The sequence below is a fragment of the Oncorhynchus tshawytscha genome, linkage group LG10 (assembly GCF_018296145.1).
Source record: "Oncorhynchus tshawytscha isolate Ot180627B linkage group LG10, Otsh_v2.0, whole genome shotgun sequence".
NCBI lineage: Eukaryota > Metazoa > Chordata > Actinopteri > Salmoniformes > Salmonidae > Oncorhynchus > Oncorhynchus tshawytscha.
The window spans coordinates 29,985,095-30,006,847 of record NC_056438.1 but is presented as its reverse complement, the minus strand read 5'-3'; the positions used below and the strand labels follow the sequence as shown (position 1 = coordinate 30,006,847).

Genomic DNA, 21,753 nt, shown 5'->3' with positions numbered 1-21,753 from the left:
TCCTCATGCCTCCTTGCAGCATGCCTAAGGCACGTTCACGCAGATGAGTAGGGACCCTGGGCATCTTTCTGGATGATAGCGGGATGAAGAGGCTGTGGCTCAGGTGGTTTACGTCCTTGATGATCTTTTTGGCCTTCCTGTGACATTGGATGCTGTACTGTAAGTGTCCTGGTGGGCAGGCAGTGTGCCCCCGATGATGCGTTGGGCAGACTGCACCACCTTCTGGAGAGCCCTGCTATTGCAGGCGGTGCAGTTGCCGTTCCAGGCGGTCATACAGCCCGACAGGATGCTCTCAATGGTGCATCTTTGGTTGATGTAAATCCCTCAAACTGCTCTAAAGGGATTCATTCACTCCCTTGATTACTTAACACATCAGAGGTGTGTTACTCGAATCGCCTACGGTTGTGGGACAGTTCACTGTTAGGTTTGTGGCAACATGTGGAAATGTTTTTTTTTTCTTCTCTCGCTCCCCCTCTCAGCTCGTAAGCAGGAGATCATCAAAGTGACTGAGCAGCTGATTGAGGCCATCAACAATGGAGACTTTGAAGCCTATACGTTAGTGATCTTGTATTTTACCTACAGTGATCTACAACAGCGATTGCATACAGAGGACCTACAATCTAGATATTTATCCATATGCCAACACTGCACCATTTTGAAAACGTAATTGTTTGTGTTCCACTTCTGTCTCACAGGAAGATCTGTGATCCCGGGCTTACATCCTTTGAGCCAGAGGCTTTGGGAAACCTATTGGAGGGAACCGACTTCCACAGATTCTACTTTGAGAACGGTAGAGCCCCTGCATTCCATTACGCACCAATGACTGTAGAAGCTTTAATGACCTTGATTGTGTGCTGATTCTATCCATTTCCCTCCAATCCGCCTCTCTCATCCAGCTCTGTCCAGGGGAAAGCAAGGGCCCGTCCACACCATCCTGCTCAACCCCCACGTGCACCTGATCGGCGACGACGCGGCGTGCATCGCTTACATCCGCCTCACCCAGTACATGGACGCCAGCGGCATGCCACGCACCATGCAGTCGGAGGAGACCCGCATCTGGCACCGCCGCGACGCCAAGTGGCAGAACATCCACTTCCACCGCTCCGGCTCGCCCATGGTGCCCGCCAAATAGGTTGACTGGAGGTGGGATTATAGCCCTGTGCTGGCCTGGCCTGCTTTATCCAGTCATTCTGGAGCTATGTAGTTAGATTGGTTCTGCTTTGGCCCTGCTATCCCCTACCTGGTCCATGTCCTGTATCTCTAACTTGATCCGCTCCGCCTGCACTATGTAGCTGCTAGCCTGCTAATGTGTGTAGTGTGGTCTGCCTTTATTCTGGTTTAGCCCTGATCATCCCTAGTCTAGTCAAGGTAGGTGACTAGGTGCGCTTAGTCCACCCAACCTGCTTCATCCTGGAGCTATGTAGCTAGCTTGGTCTGCTTTGGTTTTGCTTTGGTCTTTCTCTACCTTAGCTGTCCTCAAACACATTTTTTACAATGCAAGTTACTAATTAGCAAGTGTAAAATGCGTCAATTCCTCATCTTTCTGTCGCAGTTGAGGAGCCCCTAGCCTACAGCTGTCAGCTGACCTGCGGAATTTGCCTACTAAGTGTGTGACATCCTCGCCCAATCCCATCCCAACGCTACAACTTCGCCCTCTTGAGTGTTGTTTACATATCGTCGCTGCTGGACTGAAGATTCTTCTTGTAAAATATAAAAAGGAAACAACAATCTTGACGATATAATTTTATAGAGAAAATGTTGGGTGTTTTATCACATTGTTCCATTCTTCTCAGTCTCATCGCAGGACATTTATGACTGAAACATATATATATTTTTTTTATTAATACAATAATTTCCTCATTTTAAACATGTTTTAAGTTTGAATGCCATAGGAAAATGAATAGAGTACATGCCAGAGTTGTTGACGATATGTGAAGTTTGCAAATTTGTGGGTTTATGAGATATATCTGAGAGATTTTCAAATCTTAAATAATATACAGTAATACAGTGTCGTCCGTAATGAAGCATTTTTTTCTTCTTTTGAAATCGTGGCTGAAGTTTATAGTGCAGACTGACAGCTTTAATTTGATGTTATGTTCATCCATATCGGCTCAACCATTTGGAAATTACAGCACTTTTTGTACACAGTAGTCCTCCCCATTTTAGGGGACCAAAAGTATTGAGACGAATGAACTTAAATGTGTATTAAAGTAGTAAAAACGGTGGTCTCATATTCATAGCACGCAATGACTACATTAAGTTTGTGGCTCTACACATTTGTTGGATGCATTTTCTGTTTGTTGTGGTTGTTTCAGATTATTTTGTGCCCAATTAGAAATGAAGAGTAAATCATGTAGTGTGTCATTTTGGAGTCACTTTTATACGGATAATCCTGAATGAATCGTGAATAATGATGAGTGAGAAAGTTAGACGCACAAATATCATACCAACACATGCTAACCTTTCACCATTGCAATAACAGGGGAGGTTAGTATTTTGGGGGAGGGTATGATGATATTGTGTGTCTAACTTCCTTACTCATAATTATTAACGATTCATTTGAGATTATTCGTAATCATAGTAGTCTCCACATGAATGCAGAAGTGTTTAGAGACATTTTCCAAAATGACACAATACATTATTTACCATTTAATTTCTATTGGGCACAAAATAATCTGTGGGGGGGGGAGAGACTACTGTGTACAAAAAGTGCTGTAATTTAGAAATGCTTCAGCCAATTAGGATGAAAATACCCTCAAATTAAAGATGACAGTCTGCCCTTGAAGGTCACTGTTAGTTTTCAAATCCAAACTTTGAGTATAGAGCCAAAAGAAGAAAAAATGCTTCACTGTCCCAGTAATTACGGAGGGCACTCTATACGGCTTGGTTTTCCAATATTATCAGGGTCTGGGATATGCGGTGAACTGACAAACTCATGAGTGCATTCATATGATCTCAGTATTGCACATCGGTCCCAATGACAAAAGTGATATCAGTTAAGCTTTACAGGACAGTGACCAACATATCGCAGTTTGTCAACCCTTTTTTTTTTATGTCAGTTTTTTTGTGCAGAAATGGCTATAAAAATCTATGAGAACATAAGTGAACGTCAAAACATGAGCTTGCTTCTTGTGATGTATAGACTCGTGATTGAGTGAATCGCTATAGCTTCGCTTAAACTCTGTGGAGTATTAGACTGTTTAAACATTAGCTTAGCTTACGATCGGTTGACAATTCAAGTTCACTTGTTCTCAGTTGGCTCAATATTAAGTATGATTGCTGGGAATTTCAATTGACAATTTATGTTAAGGGAAAAATGGTACCTATGTTTTGCTATGATATGCGTTTGGCTATACATCATCACGTGAGAACTGTGAAGTCTCAATGATGGAATGTAAAACTATACTGTAGATATAATGTCCACGTATATTACTCGAGGCCATTGTATGACATATGGAACACTGTTTTAAAGTCAAATGATATTTTCATCATGATGATAATAATTATGTGAATTTTATTGGTTATTTTTTCTCTTAATTTTATATTGTTGAATTGATAGGTTGTCCCTTCTTGGATTATTGTTGATCATTTCTTCCAGTCCTCGCATATCGGTGGAACGATTGACCCCCCCCACCCATGGAAGAAAATAAAGAGCCTTTTACTTACCCCTTTTACCACTGATGTGTCCCTGTGTGTTAATTACTCTATTTGACAAGTAGCAACACACATTGTTTTATACTGAGGAGAAGTGAGACTGTTCTCAAGTATGGCATCACATTGTTCTGTCAGTTTTTCGTAGTTGGTAGAGATTTATTAAATGGGTTTGTTTGTTTTGCCAATGGATATGTAAGGGAATTACTTGTTAAGTTGAACTGCACTATGGGACACGGTGTATATTGTTGCTATGAGGGAAAAGGACTGATGTTTAAATGTTTAAAAAATAACTAATAAAATGTGTGATTTCTTCCAAATGTCTTATTTCCATGCCTGTTTGTTTGTGATGCGTTCTCTCAATTTTGAAGGCAAAATGAATCACTGTAAAATGTCGATTCTAAATCTCTAAGATAACCCTTTGTAGCTTGGTTAGGAAGCATGACAACCACTCCATACACATTTGACACATGTACAATTTTATTTTCTGCCACGTACAGACTGTAGCTGCTATGCCATGTTAGCAATTCTGTTTTTTTTCTTCCTTTATAACTAATACATGCCCTCAGATATTTATATATATATATGTATAATAGTATCACCATGGAAACAAGATGCGGATTCGTCTAATCAAAGGTACGTTTGACAGATTTCTTTTGTTTAATTTATTTCTCACTTTTTCTCACAAAAAGTAAATTGACAAAGTGAGGAACCGTAATATTGTTACATAGATATAGTTCGTACTGCAAATGACACCAACAATGATTTCAGCCAGCCCAGGATTACAGTACATCCATGTCGGTTCTGTATTTGTTTCAGTCATGGTTTCCAGACCATTTCAGAATTTCAGTGAAGCCTTGTGTACACCGGCAACTTATCGGTCAAAGAGTTGAAATTGCAATTCCCTTGTTTCATCTCAACTCGCATCTTCAAATCGCACTCACACCAACGCACGCATAAAACACTCACGGCTCCGCAAAGTCGAGGAGAGGATGAGCACGGATGGAAGTCAATAAATAAATATAGAAATCAAAGTCTGAATCAAAATGAAAATACACAAAGATGTAATCTCCAGAAAACTGATCAGTCTGTGGGGAGCCAAATTCATATTGATATTGCATGGGGGGTATTTTACAGTGGATCTTTTTCTGAGGGCAGTAAGTTTAGGCTTTTACATCCTCTGCCGCCAAGACACCAACCCTCAATCTCACCAGTCAAAATACATTATCAGGCAAGAAATGTGAGGTTAACATTAGAAAGTAAAATAAGAAAGTTAGTTTCGAAAGGTTAGAAACTTTCAAATGTAAGGTTAGAAAACAAGGCATGGGGATTCAAACCAGGGACCTTGAGTGTCGCAACCTGCGTTTAACATTTGTCCATCTATCCATCTGCTGACTTACCTCCCTAACTTTTCTTACTTGACGCTCGCCTGTCACAAGCTCTTCCCCCAGGCCTTCCAACCAATCACATAGCTGCCCTCAGACAAGATTAAATAAGGAAAACTCCACTGAGTGAGAGAATGCATTTGAAAAGGCTCTAGCAATATTCAGAGCATATCTATTGGGTTTATCTACTGATCAAAATTAAACAAAGCCAATTTTTTTTTTTACATAAAGGATATTCCATCTCCACGGTACCATCACAGATCAGACCAAAAGTAATCTGTCAAAATCAAGATGTGCCAATCTTTTGAGATTATCACCATTTATTTGATACCATTTGATACCGACAGAAGAAATCAACAGCAAATAAAACAAAAACACTGTCTCTGTGGTGTTTCTCTCTGTCCCCATCCTCACTTGTAAAATCTTAACAGGCTTAATCAAAGCTACTGTAGACATTCATATGAGTAATGTACCACTGGGGTAAAATGAACAGGGGGTGAGATGTCAAACACGATTGAAGCTTGGGGGGGGGGGAGACGTACCTAGTTTTCTGACCCATAGGTGCAGTCATTTCGGATAAGTGCTCATACATGAAAGACAAGAAACGAGAACATTCCGGATCGCAAATGGCCGGTCACAATGTCAGTGAGGATTCTATGGACTAACACACACTCGCATGCGTTCACACGCACAGAGGTGGCAGCAGTCTTGATGCGCTGCTCAGAAGGAACACATCAGAAAGCCAGAAACAGAGAGGGATAGATATAGTGTGAAGGAAAATATGCACAATGACAGTACATGGGAGCGGGGGCTGAAAGTGTGTGGTCAAAGGACCGGTCCAAAAAAAAGCCGACATATCGCACACGTAAAACAGCTTGAGCTACCTTTGTAAAACAGAACTGTAGTGCTGAGCGATTATTGCATTCTGAGGTCGTTTCGGTTCGATTATCAATTTACATTTTGTAACATTAAATGCACTATGCATCATGTGGTTTGAATGCTGCAACAACACGGAATAAAACCATTTAAGAATGTCCCGTGACGGTAGTGACTGCCCATTACAGCTTATCACTTATTAGCCATCAGTTTCTCAGGTTACTTTACTTTTAAAGGGGCAATAATCATTTTTGGAATTATAAATGAGTGATATGTACCCAATGATTCTTGAAGAATAATAACTTATAAATGTCTCATGAGCTTAGTTCAACTGTCGTACCTTATCAGAACCCAAAATGTAAGCTTGTTTTACTCCAACGTTTGTAAACAATGTAAATTTAAACAAGCACTATATAGCCTCAAAACATGGTGAAAAATTTTTGTTTATCATGGATGGTCAGTTATTGAATCCATAATTCTATCTATGCATTTGAGAGAGGTTACATTTTTCCAGCCCCATCCCTCAGCTTCTTACCAAAACAGGGTTGGGGAGGACACACTTTGTAATTGTTTCTACTGCTGATTGACGCTTTAATAAACTATTTCACTTGTTGCGTATATTACATTAGTTTTATTTGATGACTTTATTATTTCATTCCAAGTCATCATCTCTCTCTCTCTCTGTCTGACAAAATCACTATTTTAGTAGTTCTTCAAAGTAAATAAGGCATACTTTTATGACTGCTGAATACCAACTACTGTATTAATCACTTACATCAGGTATTTTCAGGTAGAGATACCTTGTGAAGAAACTGCTCTCTGTGTATCGGAAGAACGGGCAAGTAGCCGTGCAATGGATTATGGTCATTGTAGTTAATTATCACGTTTTCGTTGCTAAACTAGAAAGAATGTTGGCCTGTTGGAAACTACAACTCCCTACTACATCGCACAGTTCAGGCATGATCTGATTTATTGCAAGAGAAATTACAGCGCAATGTGCACACTGAGCTCAGACAAAACCCAAACTAAATGGAATTCAAATAATTGAACCGACAGTCAAATAGTTGTTTATAATACAAAAAATAACCAACATTTTGTTTAATCGCGCAGCACTACAGAACTGTAGTGCAGGGTTATGTGAGGTTGATTTGCTTCAGTAAAATGTTGGTTCAGATCACGTATTTGTCCTTGATGAAAGAATATGGAATTTCCTCCATTTTTACAGTATCTTTCCAAAACTCTTTGTGACAAGTGACTCCTAGTGGGGCGAAAAGGATCAACTTTGTTATGACCCTTCACCTCACAGCAGAAGAGTGATTTTGATTGGTGCACGTACGTGTACGGCATGTACCGTGGGGGGGAAATTTAATAAATGCTTTTGAATTGCTGTTTGTTTCGTTTTCTCCCAGTCCGAGCATGTTTCTTCTCCTTTATTTACAAATGTTTACAATCGTTCCTTTAGGAAGATGACTGTGCATGAGGCGAATGTCAGAGGTGCCCCCTCTTTATTCGTTTTCCCTTTTTGTTTTCTTTTTGTTGCATTTTGTTTGCGTAGTTGCTTATTGTACCACAGCAGCAAAAAACTAGAAGAGCCCCCCCTCCCCCCAAAAAAGGATAACAACCAAATATTATTCTAAGTAACCTGACGAGAAAGGGGATACTATCTTTGGTCACAAAATTAACAAATAAAACAGGAAAAGTCAAAAGGAAAACAACCAAAAAAAAAGTGAAAGCACAAATAACAAAAACAAAAAGTGTTCCATTATTTGCCACAAAAGGGAAAAAACAAAAAACAAAACAAAAATGCAATCCAGTGTCTTTAGCGGGAGATGTCTGTGTGGAAGGTAAAGATCAGGGGTGAGCTTACAAGACTTCATAGGCTTTTTGTGGATAGGGGGCTTATGGTAGCATGGGGGGGCAGGGCCAAAAGGGAAGAAGAACAACTCAGCCAGCAAATCAAATCAGCCCATCACTTCTTCTTTCTCTTCTCCTCCTCTTTCTCTCCTTCCTCCTCCTCCTTGGCACAATAGCGTTGGAGCAGCAGGTGCAGGTGTTGCCGAAGGGCATCGGGTTGCAGGGTCTCTGGGGTGTCGTCCAGCCGCTCCAGGAGCACATGCTTACCCTGGGCGTCTTTCACCACAGTCCTCTTCTGGGTACGAGACTTACGCATCTGGGTTCTGGAGATGGAATGGGAGAGGGAGGGAGGGAGATTCGAGGTTATTAGGCTTGGTGAGACAATTCTTTTCAAAACAACCTGTCAAAGTTTTGATAGCGCTTCATTGACAGGCTTGCAGTTTGTAGGTTGACCAAAACGCTGTTGACCATCATTTTTTCAAATTAAAACACATCATGCATGTTAGACCACGCTCTAACATCAGGAACACACGAGTAATCTGAACGCATCACACAAGCCCCATGACTAAAGGCCCTATGATTAAAGGAGGTGTTAGCTTTTTTTTTAACGAACATATCTAAATGTTTGATGGAAATGGCATGTTATAGAAGGTTCCAGACACTTTTTTTTTTTGCGATTTTCCTTGTTTTTGAGAGACTTACCCTGACCAGTGATTCATTTCCTCATCTTCATTGTGCAGTACGGGGGCCCTGAAAAAACATTAACAAATTCTCCAAAAACACCCAAATACGTCCTTTTAGAAACTAAAACGCTCCCAATTTAGGGATGCAGGTCTTTACATGTTGTACACATGAAATTATGTCGTTATGAACTTTATCCGCAACATTATATTCGTATTTGTACGACTTGAGCTATTTTCCCTATCCAGCTGTTCATTTCTCCGTGTAGCCTGCTGCTAGAGGTAACTGCCAAAATAAAGGAAACACCAACATAAAATGTCTTAATAGGGCGTTGGGCCGCCACGAGCCACCAGAACATCTTCAATGTGCCTTGGCATAGATTCTACAAGTGTCTGGAACTTCCTGTGTGGAAGCACCTGCTTTCAATATACTTTGTATCCCTCGTTTTTACTCAAGTGTTACTCAAGTTTCTGTGTTTTGGCAGTTTAACTGTACAATGGACAGGGAGGTATCGCTCGAGTCGCAACAAAATGGAATATAACGTTGCGGATAAAGCATTTTGGTGTTTTTAGGAGCATTTGTTCATGCTTTTTCAGAGGAGCCCCGTACTGCACAACAACTATGAAGAAATGAATCCCTGGTTTGGGTAAATTTCACAAAAACAAATGAAACCGCACAATAAGTGTCTGGACCCATCTATAACATGCCATTTACATCAAAAAATAGAGATCTGGTTGTAAAAAAAACGAAATTCATCGAACTTATCTTTCAAATCACCATGTCAAAATGTAAGCATCTGCGGTATGTTTAAGAGTTATGGTTAAGATATAGAGGGGAGGTATTCACTAACCTGCTTCCTGATATGTTTATGCTGTATAGCCAATGTCATGGCCTGTTTGGCATAACAACAATCATAGGTGTTGGTCATATAGCACAACCACAGCTGTATTCACACCATGCGTTCAGATAAATCACGCAGGAAACCAACAGGAATGTCCAAACAAAGATGGACGTGTCAATGAATGAACTCCCATTCTGTTCTCAAACCTTTTGACCACAGAACCGTCGTCCTTCACAACCTCTTTCTCTACTAAATGAGGAAGTTGGATTTTTCCAAAGCCTCCAGCATAACTCAACGCCTGGAAGTGACAGAACAAGGAAAAGGACATTTCAAACACCAAAACCCAGTGTCTCTGGTCCTAGGGTTGATCTTCAAACTGGCGCTCAATAAGGTTTTTAACAAGACAGATTAAAAACAGACATGCTTCTAAAGAACATGTTACAGTCAAGAAGCATTCAGCTTTATATTCCAGGCACAGTATTGCTAATATCAACCTGCTCTGCTCGAGCCACTGAGGTAGAAAAGACACTCCTGGCATTGTCACAACTCTCCCTCCCTGACGACTGACCTTCTCAAAGTCCTCCTTGGCCGAGGGGAGGTCTGCGGCCAGCGTTGAGTCACCCGTCTGCTTCTCCATCCTCTCGCCCCTCACCACCGTCGTCTTGACCACCTTGCTGACCTTTCGGCCCTGCACCTGCTCTGACTCAAAATCCGAGGCCGTGGTGGCCCCCAGGGCCAAGGGCTCCAAGAAGGTCAACTGGAGAGGTCAAACACAGGGTTCAAAGGTCACTGATACATAAGATTACAAAACTTGAATATACAGTACACACTGTAAGGATATACAGTCATTATGGACACATTTTATAGTGTGGTGTAGCCCGAACTATACACGGACAATGAATAGGCAAGGGATCTCAGCACATACACTCTTAGAAAAAAATCAGCTGTACCCATAGAAGAACACTTCTTGGTTCCAGGTATAACCCTTCTTAGTTCCAGGTAGAACCTTTTTGAGGGTTCTACATGAAACCCAAAAGGGTTCTACCTCGAACTAAAAAGGGTTATTCAAAGGGTTCTCCTATGGGGACAGCCAAATAATGTTTAAAGGTTCTAGATAGCACCCAAGTGTAGGGCTCAGAAAGCAGGGTAAAGGTAAAATAAGGCTTTTAATGGAAAAATCTAAAAATACATTCAGGTCAAAAGGCTCTGTCAGAGCAATGAGACTTACTCTAAGCACCAAATGAGTCAAATGTACTTTATTCAAACATTAATGTCCATGGAGCTTTGGAGAGCTTGTTGCTTCTCTCCTTATGGCAAATCCACAGTACAGTATTTCCCAGGTGCTGCCAATTTAACCAAAGCAAATCACATTTTATTGGTCGTATACACATATATAGCAGATCTTATTGCGGATATAGCGATATGCTTGTGTGTGATGGGGTGTGTAGACATTGTGGACAGTGTGTTGATAGAATATTTGAGTATATCTGTCGGATACGCAGGATAGAATAGCATAGATACAGAAATAGCTGAATAGGATGGCATTCACCCATCTGCTTAATTGGCCAAGTGACCTACCAGAGGGGGTTATGGGAGGTGTTGTGTTCTATCTGGCAGCCATGTTGCTGTCGTAGGCCTACATGTTTCTCCTTTGCATGGTGTTTTCTTCCACGTTTTTGTTTTTGGGTTATTCATTGTCAAGCTTTAAAAATCGAAGCCAGGCTGCAACATTTTAGTAGCCTAGCTAGGACTGTGGCATGTGTCCGCACATCTCTCTCTGGGCACACATGAAAGCAGCGCAATTGAAGTTGAATTCGCCGATGCGAGCGCACCAGGCCGTAATTTCATAAAGTAGATGACTCAACTACTGACTCGTTTATTTCTCGCTTGTGTGTCCTATTCAGCCGTGTTTGACACATGCGCAAGCCTATTAGCCACATTATGACCGACTTGTGATCATTGCCCTTGCTAGTATGATTGTATTGACATTCCCACAGCCTTAGCTACAGTCATCTGTTTTTTTTGTTGTCAAAATATTGAGTCATTGAAACTGAAACAGCGCATCCCGAATTGGTGGAGGCAGCAAATAACGTACCAGGCCAGCTGTGATTTACAACCTGATAGCAATAGTTTTTAGACTACCAAGAAATTTATTGGGGAATTATATGAATCATGCATTGAACGGAATCCATCTATTTTTGCCAACAATGAATTATGTCATAGAATTTTGAAAACCTCTTATGAAGTTGGTTTTGAAGCATGAACTGGAAGTTGTATATGTTAAACTGATATTATGATTCTGTTTTTTTTGTCCATAGCTACAAAGTAGTTAAAACGATGTCAGTTCCACATTAAGGCCCAGACACCCTTGTGACATCATAATATCCACAGTATACGTAAACCCTGTAATACACAATCGTTTTCAGAAATACTGGAATATTGACCCCAAACAAAGTCTATAGACACAAAGACAGCAGGCTGACGCACATACAGACAGACTGACCTCGGTCTGATCTCCCTCGCTCCGGACCACAGTCCTCTTCACTACCTTGGAGAAGCCGTCTCCTTCCTCCACACTGACCATCTCCTGGTGAGATCCCTCCACCGTCACCTCCTCTCTCTCCACGCCGTCTGGAGAGAAGTACTTACGGATCACCTTCCGCGTGATCTGGGGGAAAGAGACCAGAAAGAGAGGAAATTACCACTGGTAGAGCACTGAGCTGCATGACTAGGTCATGTAATATAAAACACATGTACAGTATTTGCCTGAGGAGACTGGATTACTTTACAATTGACAAACATGGTTCCATAGTAGTTACAGTATATAGTTGAGATCTACTGTAAATTGGGGTGTGTTCAAGAGTTAAGTGTCTGTTATACAGTGAATGTAGATGCAAAATGTCCCTTTACCTTCTTGACTACCAGGTTTCCATGCTCATCCATGTACTGTTCCTCTGTCACTGTTTGCGGAGGGATGTCTGGCAGATCATCCGCCTAGAGAGAGAAGAGATACACAGTCATACAACTGACCCTGAACAAATGACACAGCAAGTACACAGAATAACTGGCTTAAACATTGTAAAACCCACTCAAAAAGGAAATAAACCGTTTTCAATCATTATCTAAGACCATAAAGGTTTAAATCAACAAAACGATATGGCATATGAGGGTGCAGAATGAAATAGAAATCCAAATTTGAAAAATGACCCAACCGTTCGAGGTGAAGTGCAGCACAGCAACAAAACTACCCACAAGCTAAAACTCGACTCCCATCTAACCCCAACGCCACATCACATCACACCACACTAGGACAGGGCCCACTTCCCCACATGCTCCTTCAATGCCGTATACCTGGATGATAACTCTGCGTCGGACCACCCTGGTGGTCAACACCTCCTCCTCTGAGCTATCCGATGACAGCAACCCTAGCTCCTCATTTATCTCCTGAGAGACAGCACACAGCCATTGTGGCCACCGTAGATCAGTATAACATGGCTACACATTTTGTTTAGTTACTTCAGGCACAGTTACTGCAGGCACAGAACAACAGGCAAGTGTTCCTTCTTTTCTCTTTCTTGGCTCTTTACTTTGCTCTCATAGGGATGCCGAAAAGGCATTCAAAAGTAGGCTATTGTAGACCTGATAGAAATTCAAAGAAAAAAATATACAGTATGACAGAGGTTCTATAAAATGGTAGAGATGGAAGATGAAGAGAAGGCACAGTTGCACAACAATTTCCAACAAAACCAGCCATGCAAGATATGGCCAAGATAATCCAAAGAAATGGTGGTCAAAGCTGCAGACAAGTACGTCTGTATGGAATGTTGATGTGGAATGTGAAGTACTGACAGTGACAGTGAAGGTCATTATTTCACAAAAATGTTACAGAATATATTTGTATGTACTCTTCATTGCACCAGATAACCTAGCTGAAAATATAAGAAGAATTTGCAAACACAGCAAAAAAAGCATTCCCATAATTAAGCATTATCATTATTGATCAGGCTTTTGTCACATGATTATTCCATTGTGTTGGTCAGTAACCCCACTTTGAAGTGGTTTTGACCTGGTGTGTTTTGTTTGGTAAGTATGCACACATGCAGACACACCACTCATAAGCTTCTTGTATTAGTCTCTGTGTTTGAGTCAGTTGATGTCCTCTCTGGACTGTGGTAACACTGCAATCAGCCTGAGAAGCTGGGACACAAGCCAGGGCAGGGTGCAGTCGTCATGCTTGACCTCTTACCCGTTCCAGAGAGTATTCATCATCATCGTACCCTGCCTGCGACCTGGAGGGTAGCTCCTCACACGTGGGTACAGTTTCACTTTCACTTTCTGGTCCGTCATAAATGCCATAGTCCCCAAGACTTTCACTCCCCAAAGAGAAGCGATTTTGGTCATCCACCTGTAGGAACTGTGCGCTGCATACAGGGCTTCCTTTGAGGAAGCCCGTTTCCAGAGTGCTGCAGAAGGGAGTTGGGGATGGAGGCTCCTCGATGTGGTAGAGGACCTCAGGTTCCTCTGGCTCCAGATCCTCTGCCTCTGAGAAGTCTGAGAAATCATCTTTGCAGTCAAAGAACTCCAGGTCTGAATTTTCTTGGGCGGGATCTGATTGGACAACTGGCCCAAATGAAGAGAGTGTTTTCTCAAATTCGCCGATCACACGCTTAAAGTCTGGCGAGAATTCAAAGGCTTCTGCAGATCCAGGTGTAGCAGACTTGGAAGCGAACTCAGGACCCTTCAGGGTGGTGGTTGTGACCTGACACTTATCTGACTGAGGGTCGCTGAAGACTGGAGAAACTGGACTCATATCAGTGGGGGACAACTGGCTACACTCGGAGACTCTCAGAGAGTGGCGTCCGGAAAACAGGGCCTCGTAATCTGGTGGCACCAGGAATTGGCTCGACATCGGCGAAAATAACTCACCCGAATGAGTCTCCTCGAATTCCTCATGTGTAAATTCACTCCAGTCGGAGAATTCCTGAGTGGCAGAGTCAAGTACCTTTAGTTTAGGTGTCACTGCTCTATGGGTAGTGAAAGGGTATTGTTCACTGATCTGCAATGCGGTTGATATCAGAGGATTGTAGCCTGTGGCTGTCTTTGTCTGCTTAGGTGATACCAGACCTGATATGCTTGTTTCTTGACTCAAGTCTAATACTGCCTTTTGCTCATGTAAAATACTTTCCGTTACCAAGTTAGACTCTAATTTGCTTTGCATTTTCCCATAACTGGTCTTCAACTGTATTTCCTTGGCTGTTTGAGACGGAGCCTGGAAGTAAATGTTGACATCACTTGAACAAGTATTCTTCAAATGTGTTGTTACAGCAAGTCAGTTGGCATGCTCCAATAACATCCCATCAATAAACTGCAACACACTAACATGAGAGAACTTGGTTGACTGAGGTCTCGTTAGTAATTCTCTCCCACAACACCATGTCACATTGAAATCACTGCAAGAACATTGGAGAGCAAACCAAGCAATTATAAAGGTCAACATCACAGTGCCCAACAATGTCACAGTAATAGGAATATGCTTGCACACAAACTGTTACTAAGAGCTCAAATGAGTCAGAATCGGTTAGTTACATCACCCACCAAGTGCATTGTGATCGTACACACATTCCTTAGACACACTCCATTTTGCACAAACCCATTGGTGAATCCAGACATCCCATTTCGACCATACAGTGTTATTGTCATCCTCCATTAGAATTGGGAGTTATTCCATCAATCCATAGCACGTGCAAAGTCAGCTTTATCATGCTCTCTCTCTTACCCTCTGTGGGGCATCCTGGGTCTTTATTGTATCAGCACTGAGGCGCAGGACCTCTACTTCTTCCTCACTTCTGTCCTTGACCTTCACTGGTTGTTGCTTAACCTGGACATCTTTCTGGACCTTTTTGACATTTTCCAAACCCATAGTGGCTTGGGGAGTTGGGATGGTTTCAGCATGCTCTGAACCATGCTTTGTCCGTGCCTGTTCCGGAGATGTAATAACCATTTCTGCTACTAGCCCACTGACCCTTGGTAAGCCGTGATCTGTCGTGCTCATTTGTCCCTGCTCTTTTTCAAATTTAGTAGCTGGGACTGACAACAGAGTAACACCCACGGTGTTTTCTTCTGGCGACATTGGGACACGCTCAGACGTTAATACAGATGTCACATGACTCAACGTACCCGCTTTAAATGTCATTGTTTCTGTGCCTGTAATAACTAAACTCAACTCTTCATCTGATGCACCTGATTCAGGAGACGACTGCCTTTGGAGGACATCGGCCCAAGAATCTACAGGTAAAGCTACGAATACAGTGTCTGATGACACAGACTCAGGCGAAGACGTTCTCTCACTAAGGGCCCGGGGTTCCATGAAGTACTGAGATAATATCCTCATAAACTCAGGCACTGGTGAGTCAGGCGATAGCCGTCTATTCCTGCCGACTGACTCTAGAGAATCAGGCGAGGATGGCCGACTCTCTAATGCTGATGATGATATGACCATTAGCTCATACTCAGAGCCAGAGGTCATGGATTCAGGTGATGATGACCTGTGTTCTATGGTGGCATACTCCATATTACATGAATCAATACCTGACACACCTGATCTTGTATACTGAGGGATTGGTGAGTCTGGAGAAAGCGATCTATTGTCATTGATCTCATGCATTGATTCAGGTGAAGATGATCTAACCTTATCCATTGACATCGTTGATTCTAGAGACATGGTTCTGTATTCAACAGACTCAGTGGATAGCGGTCTATCCTTTTCAACTTGTTTCTCGAATAACACAGATTCAGGTGATGACGTTCTAACATCTGCCTTTAACACCAATGTTGGAGGTGATATGGGTCGGCAGTCAGGTAAGGACTCGGGTGATAGAGGCTTATCCTCAGTCTCCGATACAGACACTATGACCCATTCATCTCCAGAGTCTGATTTGGAGTGGGGGGAAGCTGATCTGTGACCTGTTTCAAATGTACACCCCGATACTACTTCTGCTGCTAGTGATTCAGGTAAAACTATATCAGATACGCTTGGAACACTCTCAGTAGGAGCTACATCCTGATCAATCTTGACTGTCTCAGTTGTAGTTTCTGAAGGTTCCAATTGCCAATCTGGTAGAGCTTCTGTGCTGATCTCAGTGCTACCTCGAGCAACTTCTCTCTCCTCTGGATAAGTCTGTATGCACTCTATACTCTCAGTCAAATATACATCCTGATCAATCTTGGCTGTTTCAGTGGTAGCTGCTGGTTCCACTTGTGGACCAGGTACAGCTTCTGGACTGACGTCTGTGCTACCTTGAACAACGTCTTCCTCACCAGGAGAAGTCTCTACATATGCTTCGCTACTCCCAGTATACTCCAAGAAGCCTGTTTTACTCAAGAAGGTTTCTCCCACATATTGGGCATCGTGAATTTGAGAGATAAGCTTGCAAAGCTCTGTATCATACATACGATTGTATTCTTCTACCATCATGGCTGTTCCAGGTACAGGTGAACCTGATGAAGCAGTCTTAGGTTTCTGTACTGTTGCTTCTATTGACAATATTTCTGATGGGGAAACATGCTCAGGAATGAGACTTTTGGTTGGCAACTCTGTTTTCTCAATGTCAGAAAATACCAAGTCAAATTCCATGTCTGATGTCATTGATAATGGAGATGAAGACCTATATCCTGTTTCTACTGTGGTAGACCCAAGTGCGATCTCTGTAAATAGTGGAACTGGTGACTGAGGTGAAAAAGACCTATGTCCATTCAATGATGCTACTGATTCAGGTGAGTCTGGCCTCAATTCAACAGAGGAGGACTCTGAAATGAGTGGAGCATATTCTACATCTGAAGCCACTGATTCAGGGGATGAGGACCTATATCCAATCATGGACTCTCGTAATACCTGTCTAAACTCAGGTATGGGTGAATCAGGTGACAGTGTCCTGTATTCATCTACAGATGCTATTGAATCAGGTGATGAGGGTCTATCCTTAAAATGCATTGAGGCATACAAGAATAACTCAATTTCAAATTCTTTATCTGACAATACTGATGCAGGTGATGATGATCTGCTTCCTGTCATAAATATGGTTGGTTCTGGGAAATATTGTAGGTATTGTGGTAGAGGAGAGTCTGGAGACAGACATCTGTACTCATCCACTGATGCTGTAGATTCAGGAGAAGATGATCTTACATTTGTCAGTAGCATGACTGATTCAGGTGACATGGGGCAATACTCTGATAAAGACTCAGGTGATAGGGGTCTTTCCTCTGTATCTGACACGATTGACTCCGGTGAGTCTGGTCTCTGCCAAAAGGCAAAAGCCTCAGATGAAGGCCTATCTTTATCTGAGAAGATTGTTAAAAAAATATCAGAAAGCTCACATTCGTTGTCTGACCATACTGATGTTAGTGATCGGGGTTTATCTTCATAGAATAACGACATTAAGGGCAGAGTCCCACATTCCATATCTGAGCACATTGATTCAGGTGAAGTTGATCTGTATCCAATAAAATATGGAATAGATTCAGGTAGTGACGGCCAAAAATCAGGTATGGGTGAGTCTGGTGAAAGCGCCATGTATTCATCAACTGATGCTACTGATTCAGGTGATGAGGGTCTACCTCTCTCTGAAAAGAGTGTCAAGAAGATGTCAGAAAGATCATAATCATAATCTGACAATACTGATGCAGGTGACGATGATCTGCTTCCTGCCATAAACAGAGTTGGTACAGGGAAATAATCAAAGTATTGTGGTAGAGGAGAGTCTGGAGACAGACACCTATACTCATCCACTGATGCTGTAGACTCAGGTGAGTCTGGTCTCTGCCAAAATGCAAAAGCCTCAGAAGTTATGTCGTCAACTTCCGAAGTCCCAGAAATCACTGATTCAGGTGATGATGATCTATATCCATATACAGAAGATGTAACACATTCAGGTATTGCATGTCTGAACTCAGGTATGGGTGAATCAGGTGACAGTGCCCTGTATTCATCTATAGATGCTATTGAATCAGGTGATGAGGGTCTATTCTCAAAAAGCATTGAGGTATGTAAGAATAAGTCAGCTTCAGATTCCATATCTGAGCATATTGATTCAGGCGAAGCTGATCTATTCCCTGTCACTAGTGTAGTAGTTTTGTGCTGTGTGTACTGGGGTACTGGGGAGTCTGGTGACAGAGCTCTGAACTCATTTACTGATGTTGTTGAATCAGGAGTGTCTTGTCTTTCTTCAATCTCAGAAATCAGAGGAGCGAATTCTGTTTCAGACTCTGTTTCATATTCTGACAATGATTCAGGGGATGAGGACCTATATCCAATCATTGAAACGATAGACTCTCGTAACGCCTGTCTAAACTCAGGTATGGGTGAATCAGGCGACAGTGTCCTGTATTCATCTATAGATGCTATTGAATCAGGTGATGAGGGTCTGTCTTCGAAAAGCATTGAGGCATACAAGAAAAACTCATTTTCAAATTCTTCATCTGACAATACTGATGCAGGTGATGATGATCTGCTTCCTGTCATAAATATGGTTGGTTCTGGGAAATATTGTAGGTATTGTGGTAGAGGAGAGTCTGGAGACAGACACCTGAACTCATCCACTGATGCTGTAGATTCAGGAGAAGATGATCTGACGTTTGTCAGTAGCATGACTGATTCAGGTGACATGGGGCAATACTCTGATAAAGACTCAGGTGATAGGGGTCTTTCCTCTGTATCTGACACGATTGATTCAGGTGAGTCTGGTCTTGATTCAATAAAGAATACCTCAGAAATGAAAGGTTCATATTCAATATCTGAAGTCACTGAATCAGGTGATGAAGATCTATATCCAATAGAATATGTAACAGATTCAGGTAAGTCTTGTCTAAACTCAGGTATGGGTGAATCAGGTGACAGCGCCCTGTATTCATCTACAGATGCTATTGAATCTGGTGAGCCTGGTCTCTGCCAAAAGGAAAAAGCTTCAGATAGCATATGTCCAATTTCTTCTGAACTCACTGAATCTGGTGACGATGGTCTGCTTCCGGTCATAAACATTACTGGTTCTGGGAAATATGGTAAATATTGTGGAATTGGTGAGTCTGGAGATAAAGATCTATGCTCATCCATTGACTTCACTGACTCAGGAGAATCTGACCTTAACCCACTCTCGTTTGATAACGTTTGACTTAGAAGTTCTGATTTCTGTACATACTCTATTGTACTCCCACAATACTCAAACATACCTGTTTTACTAGCAAAGGTTTCCCCTACATATTGGGGGTCATGTATTGGAGAGATCAGCTTCCAACGATCTGCATCATACACAAATTTGTAAATTGGCACTCGCATGACTGATTCTGATGGTGAATTTGCATATTCAATATCTGAAGTCACGGACTCAGGTGACGATGATCTACATTCAACAAAATATTCAAGTAAATTCTGTCTAAACTCTGGTATGGGTGAGTCAGGTGACAGTGCCCTGTAGTCATCTACAGATGCTACTGAATCAGGTCTGTCCTCAAAAAGCATTGAGGTAAATGAGAATAACTCAGTTTCATATTCCAAATCTGACAATACTGATACAGGTGACGATGATCTGCTTCTTGCCATAAACAGAGTTGGTTCTGGGTAATGTTGTAGGTATTGTGGTAGAGGAGAGTCTGGAGACAGACACCTGTACTCATCCACTGATGCTGTAGATTCAGGAGAAGATGATCTGACGTTTGTCAGTAGCATGACTGATTCAGGTGACATGGGGCAAAACTCTGATAAAGACTCAGGTGATAGGGGTCTTTCCTCTGTATCTGACACGAATGACTCCGGTGAGTCTGGTCTCTGCCAAAAGGCAAAAGCCTCAGATGAAGGCCTATCTTTATCTGAGAAGATTGTTGAAAAAATATCAGAAAGCTCACATTCGTTGTCTGACCATACTGATGTTAGTGATCGGGATTTATCTTCATAGAATAACGACATTAAGGGCAGAGACCCACATTCCATATCTGAGCACATTGACTCAGGTGAAGTTGATCTGTATCCAATAAAATGAGGAATAGATTCAGGTAGTGACGGACTAAAATCAGGTATGGGTGAGTCTGGTGAAAGCGCCATGTATTCATCAACTGATGCAACTGATTCAGGTGATGAGGGTCTACCTCTCTCTGAAAAGAGTGTCAAGAAGATGTCAGAAAGATCATATTCATCATCTGACAATACTGATGCAGGTGACGATGATCTGCTTCCTGCCATAAACAGAGCTGGTTCTGGGAAATAATCCAAGTATTGTGGTAGAGGAGAGTCTGGAGACAGACACCTATACTCATCCACTGATGCTGTAGACTCAGGTGAGTCTGGTCTCTGCCAAAACGCAAAAGCCTCAGATGTTATGTCGTCAACTTCCGAAGTCCCTGAAATCACTGATTCAGGTGATGATGATCTATATCCATATACAGAAGATGTAACACATTCAGGTATTGCATGTCTGAACTCAGGAATGGGTGAATCAGGTGACAGTGCCCTGTATTCATCTATAGATGCTATTGAATCAGGTGATGAGGGTCTATTCTCAAAAAGCATTGAGGTATGTAAGAATAAGTCAGCTTCAGATTCCATATCTGAGCATATTGATTCAGGCGATGCTGATCTATTCCCTGTCACTAGTGTAGTAGTTTTGTGCTGTGTGTACTGGGGTACTGGGGAGTCTGGTGACAGAGCTCTGAACTCATTTACTGATGTTGTTGAATCAGGAGTGTCTTGTCTTTCTTCTATCTCAGAAATCAGAGGAGAGAATTCTGTTTCAGACTCTGTTTCATATTCTGACAAAGATTCAGGGGATGAGGACCTATATCCAATCATTGAAACGATAGACTCTCGTAACCCCTGTCTAAACTCAGGTATGGGTGAATCAGGCGACAGTGTCCTGTATTCATCTATAGATGCTATTGAATCAGGTGATGAGGGTCTGTCTTCGAAAAGCATTGAGGCATACAAGAAAAACTCATTTTCAAATTCTTCATCTGACAATACTGATGCAGGTGATGATGATCTGCTTCCTGTCATAAACAGAGTTGGTTCTGGGAAATATTGTAGGTATTGTGGTAGAGGAGAGTCTGGAGACAGACATCTGTACTCATCCACTGATGCTGTAGATTCAGGAGAAGATGATCTGACGTTTGTCAGTAGCATGACTGATTCAGGTGACATGGGGCAATACTCTGATAAAGACTCAGGTGATAGGGGTCTTTCCTCTGTATCTGACACGATTGATTCAGGTGAGTCTGGTCTTGATTCAATAAAGAATACCTCAGAAATGAAAGGTTCATATTCAATATCTGAAGTCACTGAATCAGGTGATGAAGATCTATATCCAATAGAATATGTAACAGATTCAGGTAAGTCTTGTCTAAACTCAGGTATGGGTGAATCAGGTGACAGCGTCCTGTATTCATCTACAGATGCTATTGAATCTGGTGAGCCTGGTCTCTGCC

At 42.0% G+C, this 21,753-nt stretch overlaps 2 protein-coding genes across 20 annotated transcripts in view; one reads left to right on the top strand and one right to left on the bottom strand.

Annotated features, from left to right (window-relative positions):
- Positions 1 to 3,973, top strand: part of LOC112260091 (calcium/calmodulin-dependent protein kinase type II delta chain) — a 113,757-nt gene extending 109,784 nt beyond the window's left edge. For all 12 annotated transcript variants that reach the window (XM_024434927.2, XM_024434929.2, XM_024434925.2 and 9 more), the window contains 4 exons: positions 480 to 555; positions 696 to 790; positions 897 to 1,143; positions 1,553 to 3,973. In XM_024434927.2, the coding sequence (XP_024290695.1) occupies positions 480 to 555; positions 696 to 790; positions 897 to 1,132 (407 nt within the window). In that variant the 3' untranslated portion in view covers positions 1,133 to 1,143; positions 1,553 to 3,973. The remainder of the gene's footprint in view (positions 1 to 479; positions 556 to 695; positions 791 to 896; positions 1,144 to 1,552) is intronic.
- A 136-nt stretch (positions 3,974 to 4,109) lies between these two features.
- The window catches only part of ank2b (ankyrin 2b, neuronal), a 250,751-nt gene continuing 233,107 nt past the window's right edge, over positions 4,110 to 21,753 (bottom strand). For all 8 annotated transcript variants that reach the window (XM_042328476.1, XM_042328479.1, XM_042328477.1 and 5 more), the window contains 5 exons: positions 12,199 to 12,282; positions 11,792 to 11,956; positions 9,857 to 10,045; positions 9,495 to 9,586; positions 4,110 to 8,089 (listed from right to left, as the gene is read on the bottom strand). In XM_042328476.1, coding sequence (XP_042184410.1) covers positions 7,882 to 8,089; positions 9,495 to 9,586; positions 9,857 to 10,045; positions 11,792 to 11,956; positions 12,199 to 12,282 — 738 coding nt within the window. In that variant the 3' untranslated portion in view covers positions 4,110 to 7,881. The remainder of the gene's footprint in view (positions 8,090 to 9,494; positions 9,587 to 9,856; positions 10,046 to 11,791; positions 11,957 to 12,198; positions 12,283 to 21,753) is intronic.